At 37.9% G+C, this 21,472-nt stretch overlaps 1 protein-coding gene across 1 annotated transcript in view; it reads right to left on the bottom strand.

Moving 5' to 3' along the window:
* dnah5 (dynein, axonemal, heavy chain 5) overlaps positions 1-21,472 on the bottom strand; it is an 80,924-nt gene that overhangs the window by 2,008 nt on the left and 57,444 nt on the right. The window contains exons 67-86 of the mRNA XM_044117191.1: positions 20,343-20,480; positions 18,835-18,970; positions 18,419-18,600; positions 17,974-18,108; positions 17,146-17,301; positions 14,992-15,174; positions 13,518-13,622; positions 13,126-13,264; positions 12,422-12,536; positions 11,717-11,907; positions 10,735-10,856; positions 9,437-9,586; positions 8,730-8,975; positions 8,167-8,386; positions 7,164-7,369; positions 6,105-6,308; positions 4,496-4,711; positions 3,332-3,544; positions 2,598-2,750; positions 454-685 (exon numbers count right to left, since the gene is read on the bottom strand). Of these exons, the coding sequence (XP_043973126.1) occupies positions 454-685; positions 2,598-2,750; positions 3,332-3,544; positions 4,496-4,711; positions 6,105-6,308; positions 7,164-7,369; positions 8,167-8,386; positions 8,730-8,975; positions 9,437-9,586; positions 10,735-10,856; positions 11,717-11,907; positions 12,422-12,536; positions 13,126-13,264; positions 13,518-13,622; positions 14,992-15,174; positions 17,146-17,301; positions 17,974-18,108; positions 18,419-18,600; positions 18,835-18,970; positions 20,343-20,480 (3,442 nt within the window). The remainder of the gene's footprint in view (positions 1-453; positions 686-2,597; positions 2,751-3,331; positions 3,545-4,495; positions 4,712-6,104; positions 6,309-7,163; positions 7,370-8,166; positions 8,387-8,729; positions 8,976-9,436; positions 9,587-10,734; positions 10,857-11,716; positions 11,908-12,421; positions 12,537-13,125; positions 13,265-13,517; positions 13,623-14,991; positions 15,175-17,145; positions 17,302-17,973; positions 18,109-18,418; positions 18,601-18,834; positions 18,971-20,342; positions 20,481-21,472) is intronic.

Here is a 21,472-nt window from a genome sequence, read left to right as displayed (position 1 = left end):
CAAATGAATGACTTAATTTTCTCCTCGGTTTGTAAGCTTACTGGCAACATTTCATGTCCTTGTAACGATGGGTTTACAGCCCCTCCTGCACTGCATACAGTCAGCTTGATTGTTGTAACAATAAGGTAGCTGATGTCAGTCTAAAAGCCAGGAGCAAGACGTTTACCACTGAATGATCAGCGTTATTCATCTTTCAGTGGCTATAATATGTTGCTACGCTCTGGCCTTATCTTGAGCAAATACTGTGGCACAAACTGCTGGAAATGTATTCCCCGACATCATAAACAACATTAAGTCTGCTTGACATTTAAATGCTGCATGTATCCAGTGACTGTGTGGGATGATCATCATGAGGAGAATTCAAGATGCTCTTACGGTAGGTAGGATTAAGGCTTATGCATCAATTCTGCCCCCCAGAAGCTCTTTGTAGTGCCGTTTAATTGGAAATCTCACCGTTATTCTCTGCGTACATCCTGATCACAGGCATCGTCTCAAAGAGGACTTTGGGCTTGGAGTCGACAAGTTTGCAGCCACGCCGGTCCCAGCCGGCCCCCTCCAGGTAAAGGCCATAAACGTACACTCCCTCTGCTGGTGGCTGGGTGATGTCATCCTTCATCCACTTGGTTACCTCGTTGCACAGCACCATGCGGTCCAGGGCCCAGCCCTTGTTGGCGCGAGTGATCTCCTGGGAGTGCAAGAAGAAACAAATCTGCAGGTTAAGGTCTTAATGTTTCAGCTACAGCACTGATTCAATTCAGACGGAAGGGCAGCAGTAAAGCTTTGAAAGTAGGATATAAAAATAAAGTACGTTGGAATCACTGTAATCTTGGAAGAAATGAAAAATTATTTTGCGACTTTCATCACATATTGTACACAAACTGATCAGCCTTTTCATGTAGTTTGTGTTGTCAGAGCTCCAATTTATCAATTAGAAGCCAGAAAAGGTGGCTGTTTTCAAGAGTTCACATTGGTTCTATAAATCTGCTCCCAGTAAAATGCAGACATCTCCATCGTCAATAACTCCTGTCTCTGAAGAGCCGATGGTTTTTCTTTGGTGCAGAAGGAAAAATAAACCACAAGTCAGACGCAAAAACCTGTACGGAAGAGGATTAGGGCCACCAAAAAAATAAAAAAATAAATAAAATTTTGAATTTAAAATCAGAATTCTGAGATTAAAGTCAGAATTCTGACTGCGACCTGTCCAGGGTGAACCCCGCCTCTCGTCCGGAACGTAGCTGGAGATAAACACCAGCAACCCTCCTGACCCCACTAGGGACAAGGGTGAACAGAAAATGGATGGATGGATGGATAATGCATATGAACTCTGTCTCTCATCTGTCAAAAAGAAATCAAATGTTCAATTGGCCTTTGGTGCTCAGGTTTAATTACTGAGCACAATATTCAGCAAGGCAACTGATACTTTGTTAGATCATCATTCGCTCTGATTATAGCACACATCAGCATTCTTTATCAATTCACAGTAAGCAAGAGAAAATGAATTACTCGATCTTTTCATATTTTCTAGCTGCATTTAAAACAAAACAAAACAAAACAAAATAAAAGTTCACAGTCCATAGATCTCAGGTTTGCTGGAAAGGAGTTGCAAAGTCTATTGATGTAAGAGCCCTGTCACCTTTAGTTTTCAGCCTTGCGTGTGGCACACCCACAGGCTTTGGTCACAGGTCCTCAGGGAACTGCTGGAGATGAGTGAACTTACGAGTTGTGTCAGTTTCCGTCAGCACGTCATTTGTCACACAGAGAAGAGCTGTTTTTGTTAAAGGAGCTTTATGGAAACCTGAAATAAATTGATCAAGAATGCTGTTTTCTTCCAGAGGAGCAGTTGTTAAGCTCAGCCACCTTCTCTAAAAAGCAATTAAAATTAGTAATTGTAAATTACTAAATGTAATGTCGCAGAAATCCAAAATAAGAATTTAGTAAATCTCAATTTGTATTTCTACATTTTTCGCAAGGAAATGTCATTTTATGTCTGACAAAGTTGCATTCTAATGCAACTTTGTCAGACTTGAAACTGTTACAATAATAAACTGAGAAAGGTAAAGGAAGCTTGCTCGAAAACCAATGTTTAATGTCTGTTCTTTCAGAAACAAACTAGAAACAACTGTAGATTAGACTAAAATCATTTTTAAAAGATAAAACATTTTTGCTGCCAGGAGTAATGGTAACATTTCGCATTCTGTATTTTTCATTTTTATTGCTTTGTATTTAATCTTTTTTTGTTGTTGTTGTTTTCATGCTGTGCGGAAATTAATTTATAATCTGAATCTTGCGTGAAGAATCGTAAAACTGATGAACCATATTGGGGAAAAAAAGACACTAATCCCATAACAACAGGAGGTGGGAGTTTTAATGCGGTTCAAGCAGAGTTAACCATTGAAATTATTTCTCTGCTGTATTCATTTGCCACACATTAAGACAAATTGGAGTTCATACTTGCTTATCAGTGTTTGTGTGTGTAGCTGAACATATGTTTATTCATGTGTGTCATTGCGAATGTGTGCCCGCCTCTCCCTCTGTGCGCCATCTGGTCTCCTCCCTGGCAGAGGGTAAATAGGTGGGCTGCCTGGTGCCATGCGTACCTGTCTCATCGCTGTCAGGAAGCCCTGCGGGTTGAAGAAGCCTGTCATCCAGAAGCATTTGGGCCGGCCCTCAAAGATCCAAGCCTGAAACTGGCGGTTCCGCTCAAGCAGCTCTGTGAACCAGAACCCCAGGGTGCTGGAGGCCCACGATGCCTACAAGGAAAACAAACACGGGCAACAGCATAATCAACATATTCCGGTGATATATTGAACACCTAAACAGGGTGGATTAGATGAGCAGAAAGAAATGGCGACAGAGTAAGTGAAACAAAACGACTTCGAGAAGGAAACTCTCAGCTAGACAAGAACTGAAGCCTAAAATACTCTATTTTCAAAGCATCAATAATAGTGTGAGCGTATGTTGAATTCAGCTTAATTATTTGTAAATTTAATACATACAGGTCAAGCCTGTGTCAACTCTCTGAGTGTTTAGTTGTTTTTCTTTATTTACTTTAATTATTTACGTATAATTATAGAAGTTAATGTGTAAAAACATAAAAGAAAACAAAAACAAGGAAGTGGCTTAATCATGAGTTGAAAGCCGAGAGAGTAGGACTGATGAGATGAACTGGTGTTGAGAATAAATAATCCTGTGTTTTCCTTCTATCTCTGTTAGCTAGTTGCTAAGCTAAACCTAAAGGAAATGACATGTAAGGAAATGCAAATTTGAAAAATGTTCAATTGGTTGACAGTTTAAGGTTCAGCGTTGTTGGTTTTTACTCGGGGGACCAGACCTTCATCCAGCGTGCAGGAATGCGAGCATCATACATGCAGTCCAGGGCGTCCCGCAGGTTCTCGCTCATGATGATGGTGCCGTCGATTGCCAGCTTGAGGTCCACCAGGGTGTGCCGGACCAGAGCTATGATCCGCTGCATTCGATCAATCTCCTGGCGGAGGAAGATGTTCATGGGCTGAAAGGGCCCCATTTTCTGAAGACGCTCTCTCACCTGATTTAAAACGAGAGTCGAAGACAAAACAAGAAGAATGACAAAAAGTTCAAATCTTAGTTTAAAATCTGTGACAAGACTTAAGATTTGATCTTTACAAATGCACTTCAGAGGAATGGCTATTAATTCTAGTTGAGATGTGCAAGGTTGGTAGATATGTCATGAAAATAACTTGCGACTGTAAATGCAGAAAAAGGTGGATCTCCTAAACAACTGATTCAGAAGGGCTAGATATAAATACACACTATACTTTTCTGATTTTTACTTGTTAATGTTAAAACCCATACAATTTTCCTTCCACTTCAAAGTTCAGTCTTGCATTAAATCCAATAAAATGTATTGAGCGTTTGGTTGTAACGAGAGACCGTTAGAAATTTTCGAGGTGTATGAAAGCTTTTGCGAGTGACTGCATAAGTATAAAAAAAAGATCTAAGGTTCATGGGAAGATATAACGTTAATCTGTGAAACAAGAAAACAAAATAATTTTTGGCAATTTGTGATTTCCATTAAAAATCTGCTCTCAGAGATAAAGACATTTCTCTTAACAATTCTGCATCTCTCTGAACCTTACACATTTATCTCCTTCAATTAAAAAAAAACAACAAACAAACATGACATTTCTTCAGCTTGGTTTTTTTTTTTTCTCCTTGTGCACCTCTTCTCTGTGTAAGCAAGATCCTGAAAGTGCGAGAGACATGGTGTGTTGGTAAGTGACAGTGAAGCTTTGCACCTCGCTTCGGAGTCATAATCTCTCCTCACCTTTTCATGACAGAAAAGGAGAGGAACCTCAAAATAAAGCTGGGATCCAGCCGTATTCACACCATCCCTCCCTGCCTCTGCCTGGCACCACCAGAGACACTCAGCCCAGCTTGCATGGCGAGAGGAACTGTGAACAACCATGCCTAACCTCAATCATTTGCCTCGGGCGGTTCACAGAGCACACAAACATACTTCAAAAGGCACATAGTCAGGAGGCAGTTTCTCCAGCATGTCGTCAGCCAGCCTGGACACCGCCGCCTCTCTGGTCTCCCCTCCTCCCGATGAGCTGTCTTTTGGCTGAATGCTGAGGATGGCGTCCAGCACATCTTTCGCCTGTTTACTCTGAAAGGTTATGTCTGCATTCGGGTGGAGCCCAAACACCTGAGGTGTGTCGTAGGCTGGAAGACCCTGAAATACAAATAAGGGATTTAATTAAGTAATTAAATTCGCCTTAAGTTGCTTTTTTTTTTCTTTAAGATTTAATAGATAGCATTCGCGTTTCCTGTCGAGTGAGGAACCCACAACCAGCATCCGTGCCAATACATACTGCGCCTGTCAACGCAGAACAATTTCACACTATATTGTTTTGTTTTCTTTTTGCCTTTTGTTTTCTTTTTAGATATCTCTTCTCTTTCTCTGTATCCCGAGGTCCACACACACAACAAGCTGCAGACACTGAGCATGATCTCAGCTACACATGGTGTCACAAGCTGCTTTCTGTCCCCCTCTGGTGAGGATTCAGACAGTATAAGACATGGGTCAGTCACGCTATCCCTCCTGTAAAATGGTGAGTGTCTCTGACCAACTTGGAAGAAATGCTGTTGAAGTGACAAGATCTCTCCCCCAGCTTCCTACAAACAGTCAAATGTGTTCAGTTGGCACGCAACCAAGCTGTGGCTCTGTGGTGATGAGCAGCCGTACCATCCAAGTGCCTGTAGAAAAAAAAAAAAAAAAAAAAATGCACTCTACAGGCTGGTACTCTGCCACTCCTTTTGTTCTGTTACCTGGAAATTAGTTTTAGATTAACCAAGTTCTTACAAACTTTGTTGCATCTTTACTACCTTATTTGTTTTCCAATTTCACTACTTTCCTTATTATAATACGTGACAGTACGATGCTTTTCTTCACTGGCCTGAAGGGATGTACTGACTCTGTTCTGTCTGACAAGAGCAATCAATACCAATTTTCCAGCGGGCCTCATGCGACAAATAACTTAATGATTTAAAGAGGTGTCCTCGCTGATTTAGCTTTCATTCAGACGCCTAACATGAATCTCAGGGAAAACTGGCGGCTGACCTGCAACCTTTGTCTAACGGTGCAACAACTGATTTACTCACAATTAGGGTAAAATGTAGAAATTACTATGCAAATGGTAATCCCTTCTGTTTGTATCTTGAATTTAGTGGTAATCCTCTTGTGCTCTTCTGGGAGACAGAAAAGTTGGAATTAACTTTGGCTTTTTAGATGTTGTATCTATATGGTTTCTCCACCATTGTGTTTATGAGTGTATGAGAAAACACAGTGGAGCATTTCAGAGTCTTTCAGTCTTCAGCATCTACAACAATGAAGCTAGGTTAAATAAAACAAACTTTAATGCTGCTCTGTTTCGCACAACATCATGCATCTTTTTCAAATTACACAGTTATTTAATGTGACATAATCCACTTGAGTGGTTATATATCAGAAAAGAGAGAAGAACACAATCGCCCACAATGTGGTTGCTATCACAGACTGAAAATAACATTTTGTAGAAACGTTTTCAGTCACACACCACCATCATCTGCGTTTTATGTAGCATTACCTGGATGTAACTGAGATACTGGTCAACACTGGAGCATTTTGGGATGTTGTATCCCTTGTAGAAGTTAAAGGTGGGTCCAAACATTTCCTCACTGAACCAAACCCTGGCAAAGGTGTTTAGGAGGCGTTTGTCGAAGTCGTCAGTCACTCGGCCGCCGTATTGGATCTCTCCGATCATGTACTGTACTGTGCTCCATGATACACCCTGAGAACATGCAACATACATTTCAAATTAAATCTGAGAAACAAATATCCTTTTGAAAAATAATTTAAAAAACAAAACAAAAGATAGCACAAATATGGCTGCTTGAGGTAAAAATTTACAAATTACCTTTGTCAATTTGGGTTAAATTCCCATTTTTACTTCTATGGGTGTTGGGGATTTCTTTCAGTGTAAAGCTTTCTACAAATTATGGTTTCAGATAAAAGGAGGTAAATGGCAAACTTCAAGAAAATCCCACTAGAATAGCTGACCTTTATCTCAGGTTAATTTAGATCTACCATACCTGATGGGAGGTGAGGGCTTGAGAAAAAAGCTAAAATTGAATCAAAGAGTTTTTCAACAAAGTTTCAGTTTAAGTGGATACATTTGCACACCGTTAAGCTGGAGCTTTGTTTGAGTTGTTTACATGTCGTCTCTTTACAGAATTAGATTTTTTTTAAGCATGCAGCATAGATCATAGTAAAAGTGGAAATGGTTTTGTAGTAATTTATCATAATCTTTTTCTAAGTCACTAACAGCATCGAAAGAGGGAAGTAGACCTTTGACATCTGCTGCAGGTTGAAATATGTGAAGGTTATCATAAAGTGTAGTGTAATGTGCTTTTTTGCAATTCAGATGAAGCATTTCCTTTGACTAGTCATGCAATTAGAATCTTCCACATCCTAAGTACAAGTGAAATAACACACTTCTCAGCTAGGAAACATTAATCCCAACCTCTGATCTTTTGATCAGAGGTTTTGCTGTTTGCTGTCATATATCCAAGCTGGGATTTCTGCTGGTCATGTGTGCAAATGTTTATGCGCAGCAATAGCTTCACCCTATGTAAACTCCAGTGACCTTTTTGATGTCCACGTCATCCAGGTGGTTTTGAACAAACTGGACAGTGGCGTTCAAGTCAGCTTGGTTGAACTCGTAGGGGATGTTCCATCCTAGAGGGCCAAACTTCCGCCGCTCTTGTACGGTACTGTGCAGAAACGCCACAGCGTACAGCATTGGCTTCCACTGCACCATGTTACTGACATCCAAAAGGTCCTGGTTTATTCCTGTTAAAAGACACGGGGATCAATACGTCAACACTCAGTTCCAAAATATGTTGGGAGTCAAAAATACATACACATATTTTTCAACTGAAAAAGGTAGAGAAGCAAATAACAGTGGAACAACCTTAAATGCAAATTTTTATTTCAGACAGCTACAATGTTGGGATCGAAACATGTGTCAAATGCACTTTTGTGAATTTGCAAATGAAACAGACTTGGTCTCTTGCAGGATTTAGGAGCTAAAGACAAGCACACACAGATTCTCAGTTGCCCTTCATCCTTTTCAATATGAACTAGGAACAAGCAGCTCTCTTGTGCATATTAAATATTCTTTTTACCCTTCTAGGTTTTGAATAAAAACACAAAGTACATGTTTCAGCTCGTGTAAGGTCTCATAAATCTACCCCCAATGCTTGTGGCACTTTGGTGTAAAGTCTCTGAATTAAGCAACGAGCATATGTTTCTTGTGAATTTCCATCTCTTCATCTGTTGTCCTTCCCGTAGGACACAGTTAGAGTCTGGATCTATCTATATGCATGCATCCACCCACTACTGAGATCTTTATAAACGCACACATCAAGAATAAGGAGACACTTTTGTGTTTCAATCATGTCATTATACCCCTATTGAGAGCTTTTCTATTTGAACAAAAACATATATTTTTGCTTGCCTGTGTTTGAAAGCAAAGGCATTTCAGTACAAGACTTCATGTAGCTTGATTCCATTCAGCCTCTCCTCTATTGTCCGCAGATCAATTCAAATGACTTTTTTACTGCAAATTAAAATACACTGAAGCCCACCTCCATAGGTCCTCTTAAGCCCCGCCTTCAGGCCCTGCGGTGGTTCGTTGGTGAACTTGACAGACATCTGAAGAAGAGTGATGGGGAAGTGCTTATGAGCCTCTGTGGTCATCCAAAGGCGGAAGCTGTCGTTGACAAAGTCTGTTTCTGTCACGGTGTCCATTAGTTCATCCATGAAGTCTAGACCCAGATGACAGTTCTGGAGCAAGGCCCACCCACCCTGTGAACAATCACAACAACCGGTGGCCATCAAACACTGTGACAAGTTGAGGATAAAATTTCAAGTAAGGGTTTCAATCCCTTTTTTCCCATTTTTAACCTATAACTGTAGTGTTTATAGTTTTGAAGAGAGTGGATACACAGGGAAACAGATGGATGCAACTTTAAAAGAATGGAACAGGCAATAAGATCTAAAATACTGATATCGTCTTTTCCACATCTATCTGGACTTGCAAATCTCTTAATTGAAATTCAAAACTTTTTAAGGCTGATTGGAAAATTAATTGCAGTTCCGGCTGCTGCTGCTACAGTAAAAAAGCAGCCACCTCAGAGCCTCGACTCACATTAGCCATGGTCTGCTGCAGAAGCTTCCGAGCATGGACCTCTTGTCCTTGTCCCATAGACACGTATCTGGTCTCAATTTTGAGCTTCTTCCCCAGTGCAGTGATGGAGTCAGTAGGGTCTGATCCCATTGAAAGGAAGCAGATAAGTGGTGTCCGTGGATCTGATTCCTCCCACATCTTCTCCAGGTCAAGAATCACCCCTTCAGTGTACTTCTCCCCCATTGCATTAGTTATGTATTTACGAGCCTAAGAAAGAGAGAAGGAATCAAATGGTGAAAAGTTGATGTTTATTTAATGGTTAGAAATGCAAAAAATGCAAAGAGTTGTTGAACTCCTACCAAACGTAAAAGAAAAGGAAATACATTTTTTTATCCAGGGTTAATATTAGGAAAATATGTGGAGGGTTTTTGGTTTGATGTTTTTCAGATATTTTTTTTTAGTCAACGGTTTATTTAAAAAAAAAATTACTTAACAGACTTTATTTCTTTCTGAAAAACTCTTTTACTCAATAACCTGGTGTATGAATGGTGGTGGATATGAATATGTGTGGGACTCATACATAATGATAACTTCCAGTTCCTTCATCACTTTCTCTGGCATCTTATTTATTTCATAGTAAAACTGTTAATAGGATGACTTTGCACCCAGTTTTTGACTTAACTCTTTATAATTACTCTAAATATACAAAAACATGTTTGTTTTTTTACCTGAGCGATGGTCCTGTCGGGACACCAGCATCGTATCAGGAGCAGTCGCCTAAAGCAGTCGAGAGACTGATCATAGGAGTTCGGAACCACCTCCTCCTCTGGGGCTTCCTTATCAAACCACGACTTCCACTGCTTCTCGTTACGACTTATCTGGAAGAAATGTAGAAATCGAGCTATTGCATTGAGGTGCAGCTTACACTGAGTATATTCCGCAGGCAAAGACACTGAATGCTGAATGGCCTGTACTTGCATAGAGATTTATCAAGTCCAGAGGACACCACAGAGCTTTAGGCTACATTCGGTCACACTTTCACAAGCTGATGGTGGTAAGCTACTGCCCTGGGGCAGACTGACTGAAGCAAGCTCTTCTCAGCAATCAGAAGCCTCAGAAATAAATTGATCATGAACCTGGGGAGAAAGGAGCTTTTTAAGTTTACTCTCCTTTTGTTAGATATGAATATGTTGTTACTTTGGTAAGGTAATGTGCAAAAAGTAATACTACTCATAATCATCACAACCCTTTTCTTTAGCTGTTCATTTACATATGAGAAAGTTGGAAATAGAAAACACAATTTTTTTGAAACAACAAAAATATGCTTTACCTGCTGTTTGTTCATATGATGAGCATATTTTCAAGCAATATTAGCTTTCTTCATTATTAATTTATAAGACTGAGAGGTTTACGTATGCTTGAGGACAGTGCGCCCTTCCAACAGCTGAAACTCTAAACTTCTGGGGGGGTTTTCATGTCCTCCTTGAAAAACTGATTTGAATAAACTAAAAAGTTCAACACCACCTCTCCTTATTAACAAGCATGCAGAATAAAATGCTCATGTGAATTAGTTGCAAATACACAGTCATCCAAACACACATCACGCCGGCGCGTACGTGTACATCTGCCCAGCCAAAAGTAATTGATTGAAAATTTAACCAAACTAAGCTCATTTCACACAACGTTGGTTTTTCCCACCATGGGAGCCACCAGGCTGTCAGTTACACTCAAGGGTTTGTGCATTTGGGTGTGAGTGACAGTCAATCACGAGTCTCTTAGAGCCCATGTGTAAAAGAAAGGATGAAGTGAACCATGATGAGGCTGATATTGACATGCTTAGTAGCGCAAAGAAGAGCTGTGAAAAAATATTTAATAAGCACCCAGAGACCACAAACGCATCAGACTGTGTGTGTTGAACAGATGAAACTTCCTTACTGAGGGAGACTTGGTAGATAAAAGTACTTGGGTAAATCTTTCTCAGCTAAAGATGCATGCCTACACTGATTGAGATATGTAATATATGAACCTGATCCAGTATATCGGAGAACTGCCAGAGTTTCCCGAGCTCCACGAGGTTGAGCCAAGTCATGTCCAGGATCCATTTGGCCGGTTTTTGAGGGCAGGCTTTTAGGTCCAGAGATGCACCGCCTGTACAATGCAAAAACACATAAACATACACCCCCGCATGAACACGCACACGTGTGTTTTCGGAATAATGTTAAGTTTTGTCTAACCAACATTTTACAAAGCAAAAATGCTTATCATATACCTTGTTTTTTTTTTTTTGTTTTTTTTTACATTTCAATTAATGTACAAGTAATTCCAAAAAAAGTCAAGAGTACTGTGGTCAGCATGTCACAGTTGACAGATGGTATAGCTGCATGCATGTAGCAGAGAGTCTGTTCTGAATCTGCTAGTAACGCAACAGACTTTTACTCCTGCAGTGAAAAGTGCTGCGTGTAAGAGATTCAGCTAGCTGCTACAAGTACTTAAAGAAATATAATCAAACAACTTCTTTCTTAATACTAGACAAACTTCTCTAAAACATGAGAAAAGGACATTATTCTCCTTTTCTACTTACTTTTTTGTTGTTTTCAACATTTGAATTTAAAACAGTTAGGCTACATAACTTGTGCACAACTATTTGAACACCTTTTCACATATTTTATGTATAGACCAACACAAAGTACTGCAGAATTGTTTAGTGGAAGAAAGTGTTTAGTGTCTCAAAACGTTAAATACTTTTTAAAAATAAAAACATGAAGCCCCCTTTCCTATGATATCTCTTAATAAAATCCACTGCAACCAAATTCCTTATTAACTGAACTCATTACTAAACAATATAAAAATACATCTGTTATGTAAAGACTTCTGAGGTTTGTTTGAAAACATCAGTGAACAAACACATTAGTGATCTTTATAAAGATCAGGAAACTCACAAGTCAGAGGTAAAGTTAAGGAGATCTTTACATTGAATGACAGTGATGTTGGATGAAAAGTTATAGTACCTTTAATGAGTGTGTGGAACTCCTCATGTTTGATTTTGTTACTTTGCATGTCGATCTTCAAAGTCAACAGCAAAGTAAAAAGAAACTTGTGTTCCTCGTACAGGCCCCGTGCTGCATAGTGGTGCACCTCAGAGGTCATGAACTCTATGATGCTCGCGATCCGTTTGATGGTGATAGGACTTTTTGAGGACCTGTTCCAGTAGAAAATTACAACACAAATGTTAGTTTTGAACGTTAGTTTAAGCCCCAAGCTTTTTTGTTTAACCGCTAAACAGTACATTTTTCTCAAAATTAAATCGGACTTGTAGTCTGTACCTACTTAATGCAAAGTGTAACCCGTGAGTCTTCATACATCTAAGTAAAATATCCAAGCTCACAAATCTCTAGCCAATGGGTTAACCTTATTTTGCCTTGGGAATATTATGTTGTTGTTTTTTTTTATTGTATTGAAATGAAACAAATTACAAATTTAGTACCAAGTATAAACAATATGAAAATGACAAATGTGATTGTTATTTCTGATGAGAACCTCACATCATATACAGTTATGAAGTGGCTACAACAGTTAACTTAATATTCTAAACAATCTGGGCTAAAAGGTTTTATTGACAGTGTTAATAAAAATAATATGATTCTGTGGGGTGAAGCAAATTCTGTACTGTTGTTGTATTATACTGGGACATCATAAATGTCAATATTTCTCACCTAGCAAGAGAAAGGTCAAAAAGTCCAAGGAACTGCCTCAAAGATGTCTGGTACATGATATTTACCATACTCATCTCAGTAATAAGGAAATACAGGATGCTGCCCCTAGTGGCCACTAAAATCACACAGAAAGCAGACAAGAGAACAAAATATCAGAAAGAAAGGAAATTACATCCAACATCTGTAATTATCTAGTGTCTGAAAAATAAATATTCAATAACTAATTGAAACTTGACTCGTCCGGCGCGTTACTTGGTTTTCTTTATGCTGTTTGTTCACTAATGTTTTCGAAGAAAGCTCTTCAAAAACAGCTGTATTTATACTGAGATTATATTACACACAATATAGGCTTCTGTTAGATTTATGTTGGTTGCACTGTATTCTATTGAGGGCATATACACTACATTGGAGTGGAAACAAACGCAACATAAACTTATCAAATCTTTTTCTGTAAAAAAAAATTAGGTTCCACTTGGTATTCTTCTATCTCAGAAATAACAATACATCAGATTCAGATTTGTGTTTGTAAAGTAGAAAATGTACGTAAATACAAAATACTTTTGCACTAGATTTTTTAGGAGACTGAGTTGAAATAAAAAAAACTAAAAATATAGATATATGTATCCATCCTTGCCTTTGACTGTAGAAACACACTGCAGCCTATCTAGAGAAATAAATAAAAAACATTCGATCTCAGAGCCTACCAGGTCGGTATTCCTCCCTAGCAGCATTTATCTGAACTTCAGTCTCAGCAGCAATCTGCAGCTTCTGAGTGACTTCCTCGGCTGTTTGCTTCGTGTTGTTGAGAACGAGAATCAGGCTCTCATCATCCACCAGTGAACCCTAAAAGAAAAAAAAAAAAAAAACGTAAGTAAACAAAACTGCTTCAGATGTCTTCTAAAATAAAATCTTTTAACCCTATAAAATTATCACAAATCAAAATGTGAATCTCAATAAATAATAATAAACTAAGTGTACCAAACACTCTTATTTTTTCTCTTACATACATACATACATACATACACACCTACATACATACACGTCCACACACGCCTACATACATATAGCCATAAACTAAAGTTTGAAATATTTTTACCTGTGTGCTAGTTAGTCTGTACAGGAGGTTGTCCTCAAGTTCCTTCATTTTTCTCTTGTTATAGGTTACATCTTCCAAAAGGTCAGTCCTCTCCTTCTCCATTTCCTGGAGTCAGAAAAACACAACACACAGGGACATGTAGCTATAAGGGATAAATCTGACTGTTAAAAAAAACAAAAAAAAACAGCATAGGGCCACTAAAATCAAGGACCTTCATGAAGAAGATGAATCTGACGAAATTAAACGTATTTTAGACTGCGGGGTATTCTAAGTTGACAATTTACGCTTAATTTGGAAGTAAATCTATTTTTGAATTCATGCTGTTATCTAAGCCAACTTCATAGTAGAGAGATCACTAGTTTTGCAGTGAAGACTTTAGATTTCCATTGATCAGTAAGGGGATTGAACCACTTGCTTGTTTATCAAAGGTTGTTGTAGGCCAACAAGAGGGTTTCATTTGTACGATCTGGCATATGCCAACAGGTTTCTATGGCGTGTTGGTTAGAGCTCTGGGATTTCAATCCAGAGATCTGAGTTCAAGTACGAGTACCTTCTGGAGTTGCACCTAATCTTTTGTGAGGCTTAATTTATCGACTGTTATTCAATTTGAAAAGAGTCACAAAGAGGTTTGACAGTTTGTTCACCAAGTTATTGGGTTATGTAAATATTTGTCATTGTCTACAGCAGATTGGAAAAGAGTGGCTGCATCTCAACAATTTCTTACAACTTTAAAATATAGAAAAAAAATAATGATGAGTTTCTCTAACATACACTTGCTTTTATGCAAGGGCTAGTTTTTGTTTCCCTATGTTCTTAATGTTTGTGGGTACATTTATGAAGTAGCCTTATTATCAATGAAAAGTCCAAACACTGAAAACAATAATTCTAGCCCTCTGCACCCCCATAAGCTTGGAAGAAAAGAAGCTGGTTTTTCAATCTGGAATAGCAGCCTCAGCTCTGTCATTATCGTTATATCCATATTTGGAGCATATTGGAGATAGCATGCTATTTTTCACATCTTCCATGAATCTTTCATTTCATGATCGCCCATTACGCTTACCGGTGAGAAAATTGCTTTTCTGCAGCAGTGCCAGTCTTTTCAGACGAACAATTAATGAGCCCTCTGCCCTGGTGTATTTACAGTGAGCTATTATAAGGCTCAGTGTGAATGGCTCAAGTTCCTGACACTTTAGATGTGTGCGTCTTTGTTAGTAGATTTTATCCTGATACATATGGGCACCATGGTTCCAGTGACTAGGAGTTTCTTTACTCTGTTTTGTAAAGGGTGATGATACACTCATGAGTTATAATGTCACGCAATAAGAGAGGTGTTAAAAGCCTACAAGTATCAATACAAACCGCTTCAAATCTGAAGCAGTGAGATTTAATTATTTTATATACAATGTTGCTTAATTAAGTCACTGCATTGTACATATGGCAGGTAAAATTACCGTCTTTTTGACTGAAGCTATACCTGTTTTTCAGTGAGAATGACACGACCCAGTAGCTGGTCCTCAAGCCCCTTCATGGTAACAGTGAAGTCAATGATGGAGGTGCGAGCGCTGATTTCAGGAGTGTAAGCTGGGTTAGGGAGCTTGGTGGTCATATAAAGCCTGAATCCTTTCATCACATCCACTTCTTTGTCCCCAACTTTCACCTGTGAACATATTACCTTTTAGCACAAAAGCATCATAAACATTAAAATGTATCACACCACACACGTAACAATGAATGCATGTTGGTACGGCCCCACTTAAAATTCAGGCTTAAATTTGTTTACTTTTCATCCGGTCTGACTTTGCTTCTGCATTATTCTAAATGCGTAAAGCTGGTGGATGTATACACAAAAAAGACTTGTGTTGGTCTGTCAAATAAGTGTAATATTTGTATGCAATATTATTTTTTTGCCCGAGTAACAAAATCTTCTCATTAAGCCCTAATTTAAGAAAATAACACTGAACTGTTGAAAAAAAAGTCAAAAAGACAAAAGAAAGAGGCCAAATAACTTCCTAAAAATCAATGAATTGGAGAATAGTGTTAAATGTCTTGCATATACTTTTTGAGGGCCTCAATAAGCCCTAGGTAGATAGAGCCACTCTGAAATATTTCCTGTGTGTAGGCGTGCACCTAAATGTGTGTACCTGCATGGGTGCAAGATTGCATTGCCTCTGATCGACACGTAATTACTCATGGCAGTATATCATCTAATTATCCATCTGTATATCTGTTCCTGAAGCTGTCAAGCGAAGACACCTTCTCTTCTTCCTCAAAGCAAGATATTAATAGAAATAGTCTGAACGAGACTTCTGGTTAATTGTTGTGTTTGAGGAGTATCCCTGTGGTCAGAGCATGTTTTGTGCTGTATCTGTATATCTGAGTACCAGGGAAAGTGTTTGCAAGCTGACTGCAGTGATACTTATAACATGACCTTGTATATGATGTACGATAAAATAGATACACAGTTATGTAATTAAGAAGATTTTACTTACAGTCAAACTGTGTGGTCCCTACAATTCCTCTCAAAGTAATGACACATTTTACAGATTAATCAAAGTTTTTATGCTTAGAAATAAAATTAAAAAGAATAAATGAATAACAAAAGAATTTGAACAATAACTTCCGATTTTAAAGTAGAAAACATAGGGTTTGAACATTGCATAGCAACTGCAAAGAGGAAGTTGTTTCAGTACAAAGCACAAAGACCTAATAGTCAATTGCTAAAAAAATAAGAGATCATTTTCAGCTTTTTTAACAACTAAGATAGTGCAATTTCTTTAAAAAAATATATAATAATAATAATTATATATATAGCTTTCAACATTGTATTTGTTTGACAAAAAAAGTCACATGGTATAAAGCGTGGATTACTTTGAAAAGGTACATTTCACAGCTGCTAAAACCATTTGGTAGAATCCAGAGAGAACTCCAGGCTTTAATTCTGCTGCATAACATGCCGACACAAACACTATAATTAAGTGGCACATACAGTGTTTGCCTCGAGCTCGTATAAATGTATATTTTGTACGTTTTGTCCATTGTTATTCACATTTCATATGTTTAGCTTTAAGTATGCTGCTGCAACAAAACCATTTACCATGCAGGTATTAATAAATTGTTTTGTGAGAAAAACTGAGGTTAGCAATTAGCATATTTATTTATGGGTACAAAAAAAGAGAAGCAAACATTAAAAAAATATATCCACTTCTTTATACTCCTTGGCCTTCATCTGAGACATGATATTTGTTGAGATATAAAGGACTGGGTGGTGCATCTTAAGACTGTATGCATATATTAATCCCAGATTCAAAACAGTTTATCAATAATAGAAAATGTTTTCTTAGTAGGCAAATTTTTTTGAAACAAATGAAGGGGAAAAGAAAGAATGAGCTACTATTTCTGCACACTTTGTGCACTCTACCTCTCCGATCTCCATCTGCTGTGTGGTTTTATTGACCAAGAATCCATGCATTGCGTGAACCTTTTTGTGTAGATACAGTTAGCATGACCAGATGTATCTGTAGTGTCATATTATATCTTGACTAATCACCAAAAGGTCATTTAATAATACCTAATAAAAAAAAAAACATGACAAAACAGGTATTAATTAAACAAAAGAATTTTCTATAACCTTGTAAGTGGAGCCGGTTTTAATAAAGTTCTTCTCAAGAACGTTGTCAAGGGCAGGGTCCAACTCCTCCCCAACATCTTCAATCAGCAGGGGGCGACCAAGAGACAAACTGTCTTCAAGATGATTTTTAAAGTACTTATGGTTTAGTGATGTAATCTGAAATTAAAAGAGTAAAAAAATAATAATAATAATAAAATAAAAAAAAAATAAAAACATTGGTAAATTGTGAATTACACATGGGATTCTATAATGTAGTCTGAATTATTACCAGCAGTAATCAAACTGGATTTTTCTAAAATTTCCATGATAAATATAAGTAAAAACCTACAAGTCATCATGTCTTGCTTCTTTTAAAAATATATATTTTTTACTAACAGCTTAAGGAAAGCTGATAGTAACACTTTTGGTTGGATGATGTTCAATGCAAGATGGTTTGAAAACTTCTGGTTAAGCCCTGCGTCTTGAAAACACTCATAATGTGCTTTCAGAAAGCATTCACGCTGCTCAGATATTACCTCTAACAGATGTATGACCTTGGCTGAGCTCATAATGCCTACAGATATACTTTTTCAAATGCACTGTCCACGCTGGATATCAGAGAGGTAAAAGTAAACAGAACATCTCAAACACAGAATCTGACACATTTTTTTTTTCTAACCTCCAATGCCTGTTACAGAAGAGAGCAAACTCACTATTTTAAACTCCAAGTTAAAATGCTGATATATACACATAAATGAATCCAACATTTTCAAATATCTCTTGTATGTTGCCAGGTAAAGATCAACTCAAAATGGATTAGATAAATAAGAAGATGATGGTCAACCAAACCTGCAACTCATTTCTAGCTTCTTTGTTTTTAATCCAGATTTTTCCCTGTGCCTGTGGGTCGATAAGCAGAGGGAATCGAGCAGCTTTGGTCACAATTATGCCATTTTGAATGGACAGGTCATCACTGGGAAGGCCCTGTAACAAAGAAAGGTGAAGCTCATTCCTGCTGCTATTTGTAAGGTGTTCCACTTAATCTTACAAAAAATTGATTATTTAGAACCTTCAAATATCTATGCATCAAACACATAAATGTGTTGCTGTGCAGCTACAGTTTGGTAGTTGTATCTTGTAGGTGCAAAATGCAGCTCGAAACTGTATTTTGCAGGTTTGTAGCTGCATCCTTATCAGAAACACAAGGAGATTTTCTTACTGATTGTTTTTTTTTTTGTAAAGAAAACAAGCCAACAAACCATTTAGGTGGTCTTTAGCCAGATCCTTGACTAACCTGCAGGTTCCATTCACTAACAGTGGGTGCATCAATAAGAAGCTCAGTCAAATTGAGGCCTTTGGCAAATGGGATGCAGCGCTGCTTCAGCTCTTGCTGCCAGTCACTCAGAAGAAGATTACGAAACTCCTGATTAAAGGGACCAGAATATGAGAGGAAAGCTGTGGCCAGAAGGACATCGCCTGAAAGACACCAAAGTGATGATAGCAAATATGTTTTCAATACCTGAAAAAAAGCAAACAGCATCAGCAAATAAAGATGAAGAAATTAATGGTTTTACGTTTTTTTTTTTTTCATCGTCTGGCTTGAATAGAAAATTACTGCATAATTCTGAAATCTCTTCTGATGCACAAAACCCTAAATGTTATGAGATAAAATATATGTTGTATTGCAGTCATACATACAACATAACCTACCCACAAGGCGTTTGGTTTGGGCAGCAAACTCTTTGCTCTGTTCTGTCCACCTCTCCTTCTCACCAGCGAGGCCACTGATGAGACTGGACGCTGTCTGCATCTTGTGTCTGCAACGCTCAGCGTCCTCCAGCAAAGTCTGGAGATAAATGGGCCAACAAACAAGTCAGCTTGGCTTGTTCATGAGTCTGTCCATCTTTGTCTGTTCAACTGTGTTTTCATCCAACAACTTTGTTTTTTAGTTGGATGAACTGTGTGCATGGTGGACAAGGAGATTTTTCTTAGGAAAAAAAAAAAATAAATCATTCTGCTGCTAGCTGTAAATGTTGCCTGTCTGTCTATTTAATAGAGAATCAAGCACCCAGTGCAAGCCGGGATATTTCTGGAAATAAGCAGATGATGTACAATTGCGTTCAATTTAACTGTTTCATTTAATCTAAAAGCTTAAATAACCTGTCCCATGTAGGAACAATCACCTCTTATATAGAGGCGATTTTTGAATCATTTAGCAGAATTAGCTTTTCATTTGCTGCTCAAACACCCTAACGACACTGTTCTGAGAGAAGCAGCAATTACACTTCAATAAAGATCAGATTAGTAGCACATAAAACGAAACTGCTCCTGAGTGTCTTAGTCCCTTTCACCTGCAGTATACCCAGAAATCTCACTGTTGGTCTCTGGAGAAGAACAGCTCTCTGCTTTAATCACAGAATTATAAAAGAGGACTCTGGATTTGCAGTTTTCCTAATCAGGCAATCATGATGCACACGATTTTCTGTTTACATGCTGTTTTTCAGCAGAGGACAGACCGTTCTGATAATATACATACACAAAACTGGGCTTCGGGTGACTACGGCTGAGTCATTCTCTATTTCAGCTGAAGCTCATCCCATGTTTTCAAGCTGCATTTTTGAAAGACCTTTTGAATAGTCTCTAACATTACAGTCAACACAAGCACAAAGACACCATACAATACCATTAGAAAATCTGTTGTGCATAATAATTTGGAACAATGCATTTTGAGTTTTTTATTTTTGAAAAAAAAAAAATACCATTCTCATGGAAAGCTTTGTTCAGTAAAATTTGACTTATACTGTAATGGTTTCCTTTAATTGAGCTCACCAGACAAACTAATCAACCCAGCTCTCTGAAATTAATTATAGTGATTCAAAGGACCCTGACACACAATACCATCTATAAATTTAATCTTTATGACCCTTTAATCCAATTTGCATAATAATTTGGTGTACACTCTACATAACTGGTGGAACATTTCAAATGGGACTTTTTATGGATTTTTTTCTTGGAGATTTTTCTCATTATTTAGCTTCCACTTCACAACTGTGTGCTACTTTTAGTTGTGTTAGTTTATCAACAAAATACAAATATTTTACAGAGCATCAAAAGAATATATATATAAAAAGTAGTTTCATCGTAATTTCCCATTAACACATTATTTGAAAATTTTGTATGAGTATATTGTGTGTTTAAGGAGTCAATAAAATGTTGACCTGTTTCTCCATCATGGCCTTCTCATACTCCGCCTGCGCCACGTCCAGCTCTGCCTGCTTGGCATCCAGCTCAGCCTGAGCTTTTTCCAGGTCCACATTGGCCAAGGCCAAGCGATTTTCTTGCACCGCAAGATTGGCCTAAAAAAATAAGAAAAGAAAGAACTCGGTTATACTTACCATCCTCACAGAAAAAGTAGGCAAAGTTTATTTTATGTTATACACAAAGAAAGTAAAGGATAAAGGATCAGAGAAAGTGGAGATTCAAGGAGTTGACATAAGAAGTGAAGGTACTGCAGCCGGCCATTTATTTCATTTTATTATTTCAAACTTGTGAGAGAATAAAGATATTCCTCACTTTTACAATGTTAGCCTTACTGGAACTTTTAAAAGTTATGTGTTTACATAAAATATGATATTAAAAAGCAAAAAAAAAAGCATAATTATTTTCATTACAGACTTTAAGAGACTCCCCAGAGCTGAAGATTTTCAGATTCAAAAGTCCACCAGTATATGATAGAAAAAAAGATAAAGGAGGAAATGTGGAAGCCAAATCACTCTAAGTAAACATTGAAAGATTGCCAGAAAAAAGACAAACACAACAAATAAACAAACAAAAAAGAATGATTTAAATAGAGGCAAAAGCAAAAAACAAAAAAGTATTGCTGGTGCAATAAATAAGGCACTGAAAATTATTTAGAAACATAGATTTACTGAAAGGTCGTGAGGTTATCTGTGCTAAAATCCTATTGGTTGGCTTGGCCAAAAGGGAGTCTGCCACTGCCATTCATTAATAATTGACATCGAAAAAGACCATTCATGCTCGTCTGTCTCCCTGTCTGTCGTCTCACAGTCTGGCTGCTTTGCTGAAAAGAAAGCCATCGCTGAGCCGTAAACCAGAAAATCAATTGCTAGACCATGCTCCATGCTTAAGGAAAAGGTCAGGATGAGAGGCAGTGAGGCTGTTGCGGATGTTGCAGACCACGAGATGAAAACAGAATATGGGTTAGTATGTGTGAGAAAGAAAGTAATAGAAGTAGAAGGAAAGACGAGGCAGTCAGAAGAGGCATAATGGAAGCAGGAAGAAGGGAGACATAAAGGTGAAGATGAGATACTGAAAGGAGAAAATAAGA

This window comes from Gambusia affinis, linkage group LG05 (genome assembly GCF_019740435.1).
Source record: "Gambusia affinis linkage group LG05, SWU_Gaff_1.0, whole genome shotgun sequence".
In the NCBI taxonomy this organism is placed as follows: Eukaryota; Metazoa; Chordata; class Actinopteri; order Cyprinodontiformes; family Poeciliidae; genus Gambusia; species Gambusia affinis.
This window is presented reverse-complemented; position numbering and strand designations above follow the sequence as displayed.